The 2,981-nt window shown below is 61.1% G+C and overlaps 2 protein-coding genes across 5 annotated transcripts in view; both read right to left on the reverse strand.

Moving 5' to 3' along the window:
* The window catches only part of ARL6IP4 (ADP ribosylation factor like GTPase 6 interacting protein 4), a 2,299-nt gene extending 2,092 nt beyond the window's left edge, over positions 1–207 (reverse strand). For 3 of the 4 annotated variants that reach the window (XM_021706723.1, XM_008073592.2, XM_021706722.1), the window contains exon 1: positions 40–99. The gene's annotated coding sequence lies outside the window, so the exon portion shown is untranslated. Of the gene's footprint in view, positions 1–39 lie in introns of all 4 variants that reach the window. The other variant, XM_021706725.1, reaches the window with a different exon arrangement.
* Positions 208–1,944: 1,737 nt separating this feature from the next.
* OGFOD2 (2-oxoglutarate and iron dependent oxygenase domain containing 2) overlaps positions 1,945–2,981 on the reverse strand; it is a 4,337-nt gene continuing 3,300 nt past the window's right edge. The window contains 3 exon segments of the mRNA XM_008073593.2: positions 1,945–2,310; positions 2,382–2,639; positions 2,881–2,981. The exon segment at positions 2,881–2,981 is cut by the window's right edge and continues 10 nt beyond it. Of these exon segments, the coding sequence (XP_008071784.1) occupies positions 2,047–2,310; positions 2,382–2,639; positions 2,881–2,981 (623 nt within the window). The 3' untranslated portion in view covers positions 1,945–2,046.

Genomic DNA, 2,981 nt, shown 5'->3' on the forward strand with positions numbered 1-2,981 from the left:
GCCGCCGCCAGGAGACCCCCGGGGCTGCTCCGTTCACACCTCAACCGCACACCGGGCCGGGCCGTCCGCCCCGCGCTGGCCCTTCACGAGAGGAAGTGGCCGGAGCTGGCTTCCGGCCGGGCGCTGCGCGGGAACTGTCCGGCTGGGAAGCGCGGCGTCGCGGCCATTGGTTCTGACGGCCCAGACTGCGGCCGCAGCGCGCCCACCGTCTGCAGCTCAGTCCCAAGACGGCCGCGCCCTCCAGCCCCGCGCCAGTCCTCCAGCTCTGCGGCCCCTCAGGCCTCTTGGCTGAAGCTGCGCCCTCTTCCAAGTTTGCCCTTCCGGCCCGCGCTCGCAGCACCCGTGCCCCTGACGCCCGGGAAAGGAGACCCTCCTGCGCGCCACCCTCCTTCCCGGCTTGTCTGCAGCCCTGTCCGTCTTCAGACTGAGCTCCAGGCTGAGACGCCCAGGTCGATAACGTGTCCCCGCCCAGTGATACAAAGGTCGCAAACTCAGGTATCCGTAAGGGGCCAGCGAGATCTTGACAATGAGCGAAGGAGCAGACGCAGGCCTGTCTAGATTGAGGCTGAAGCTCCGCCGAGCTGATCTTTGCCATATGGGAAAGGGCCAGTGCTTCCACATTCTGAGAACAGTGAACTCAAGAGTTCAATATGGATGTGCCATCCTAGTGGTCTAGTGGTTAGGATTTCAGACTCTCAACATGGAACTCCCCAACCTGCCGTTCAAATGTGTAACCCAGCCAGCCGTGGTGGCTCACGGCCTGTAACCAGCACTTTGGGAGGCGAGGCAGGGATTGCCTGAACACAGAGGTTCAGGACCAGCCTGGGCAAATTGGTGAAACCTCGTCTCTGCAATAAATCAAAAAGCTGGGCGTGGTGGTAGCACGCCTGTGGTTCCAGCTATTTGGAAGGCGGGGGCAGAAGGATTGCCTAAGCCCAGCAGGTGGAGGCTGCAGTGGCTGTGGGCATGCCACTGCACTCCAGCCTGGGTGGCAGAGTGAGACTCCAACTCAAAACAAAACAAACAAAAAATAATGACAGCAGCAAGGCCAAGTACAGTGGCTCACGCCTGTCATCCCAACGCTTTGGGAGGCCAAGGCAGGAGGGCTGCATGAGCCCAGGAGTTCGAGACCAGCTGGGGCAACATAGCAAGACCTCATTTCTACAAAAAAATAAAATAAAATAAAATAAATTAGCTGGGCATGGTAGTGCATGCCTGTAATCCCAGATCCTCGGGAGGCTGAGGCAGAAAGATCACCTGAGCCCAGGAGGTGCTGTTAATCGTGCCACTGCGCTCTGGCTTGGGCAACAGAGTGAGATCCCAACTCAAAAAGTAAAAAATGACAGCAGCAAACATAGAGGGCAGTTACAGGGTGCTTTTTACATGTGGTGCATTTAAATTCTCACAACAGCTCTTGGGGATAGGGGCTTTCCAGATGAGGAAACCAAGGTGCCAGGTGGCTCACCTTAGCAATGCAGCTGGAGGCAGCAGAACCGGAATCTGAACCCAGGCAATCTGGCTCCAGTCCATGCTCTTAGCCCTCTGCAACAAGCTCTGACAGCCACCTGGAAGACGCTACTGGTGGCCCTCCTGAATCTTCCAGCGCTGGTGTTGGAGAGTGGTGCACTTGTGCCCTTCTCTGGAGGCTTCCCTTGGCTAGTGGCAATGGGGCTGGTGAGTTGCTCAGCCCTCCCTGTCCACCCCACCTGCAGCCACAGACTGATGCCGGGGCCACACTGTAGCACTGAGGACTGATGCTCCAGAGCCCCCTGCGAGCCTGGCTGAGGCTGGACTTTGGCTGACGCCACATTCTTGCCCATTGCTCCCTGTCCTCCCCTGCTTCCTTCCCCACTTCTGAGGCCACTCCCTTGACAAAGCCCCATGTCAGACTCTGCTTCCAACCTGAACTGGGACTAGCCCAAAGAATGACCCAGAAGCCACATGTCCCTTTGAAACGAGGTGCAGTGGGCTGCAGAGAGTTTATTTCTGTCCCTTCCAGCCCAAGGTGACAGAGGCTCTGTCACCCCCATACAAGGCCAAACAGGCTCAGGTCAGCACACACACATCCACTGTGGTGGGTTCCTCTCTGGTGAAGCCATCCCCAAAGCCCTCGTCATCCACCAGGTCGGGCTCCCGGCAGCACATGGGACAGAGGCGGTTGCGCACAGCAGAGGCGCGGAGCCAGACCACGAGGTTCCAGCGCTCACCAGTGTTCAGGGGCCGGGCCCCATGCAGCTGGCCGCCCCGGTGCAGGACGCCATGGCCCACTGTGTGCTCCACCTCCAGGGGCTCCATCAGGTCTGCAGGCGCCTGCAGACAGCGGGGCTCAGGCCTGGGCACTCGGGGCTCCCTGAGTCTTGCCCTGTGGGTCACACACTCACCTGGAAGAGGCCCCCGAAGTACAGGGCACCCCCCGTGAAGGCCTTGCCCAGGGCCACGTTGAGGGTGAGCTCGGCATTGTCGTAGTGGCAGCCCAGCTCCCGGTCCTGACCTGGTGCGTATTTGACCACAAAGGCCCGGTGGCTGTCAAGCTGGCCCCCGCCACAGTCTGGGTATAGCAGGGCCATCAGTGGCTGCAGGAAACGCTCCCGCAGCGGCGTCACCAGTGGCTCGTCCAGCCCCAGCTCATGCAGCAGCACCTGGGGGGATGCCCGGAGTCGGCAGAGAGACTGGTGGGCCTCGCCCCGCACCCAGGGGGTCCCTTGGGGCATGCCCGGCAGTGCCGACTCCTTCGCAAGCACCCCCTTGTGCAACTTGGTGGTATCCCACCGCAACCTCCTTCCACAGCTGGGCAGGCAGCTTGGACACAGCACCTCGCCGTGGCCACCTGACCCCAGCGGCCCCTCCTGGCCCTGTTGGGCCAGGCCGAGCCTCACCCACCCCGTAGTTGTTCATGGTGTTTGGCCTCCCCTTGGGCATGTCCGACTGCTCGAAGTGCTCCAGCTCCTCCAGCAGGGCCTGGCAGAACGGTGCGGTGAACA

This window comes from Carlito syrichta, unplaced genomic scaffold, assembly GCF_000164805.1.
Source record: "Carlito syrichta isolate Samal-C Ts95f unplaced genomic scaffold, Tarsius_syrichta-2.0.1 Scaffold315955, whole genome shotgun sequence".
Taxonomy (NCBI): domain Eukaryota; kingdom Metazoa; phylum Chordata; class Mammalia; order Primates; family Tarsiidae; genus Carlito; species Carlito syrichta.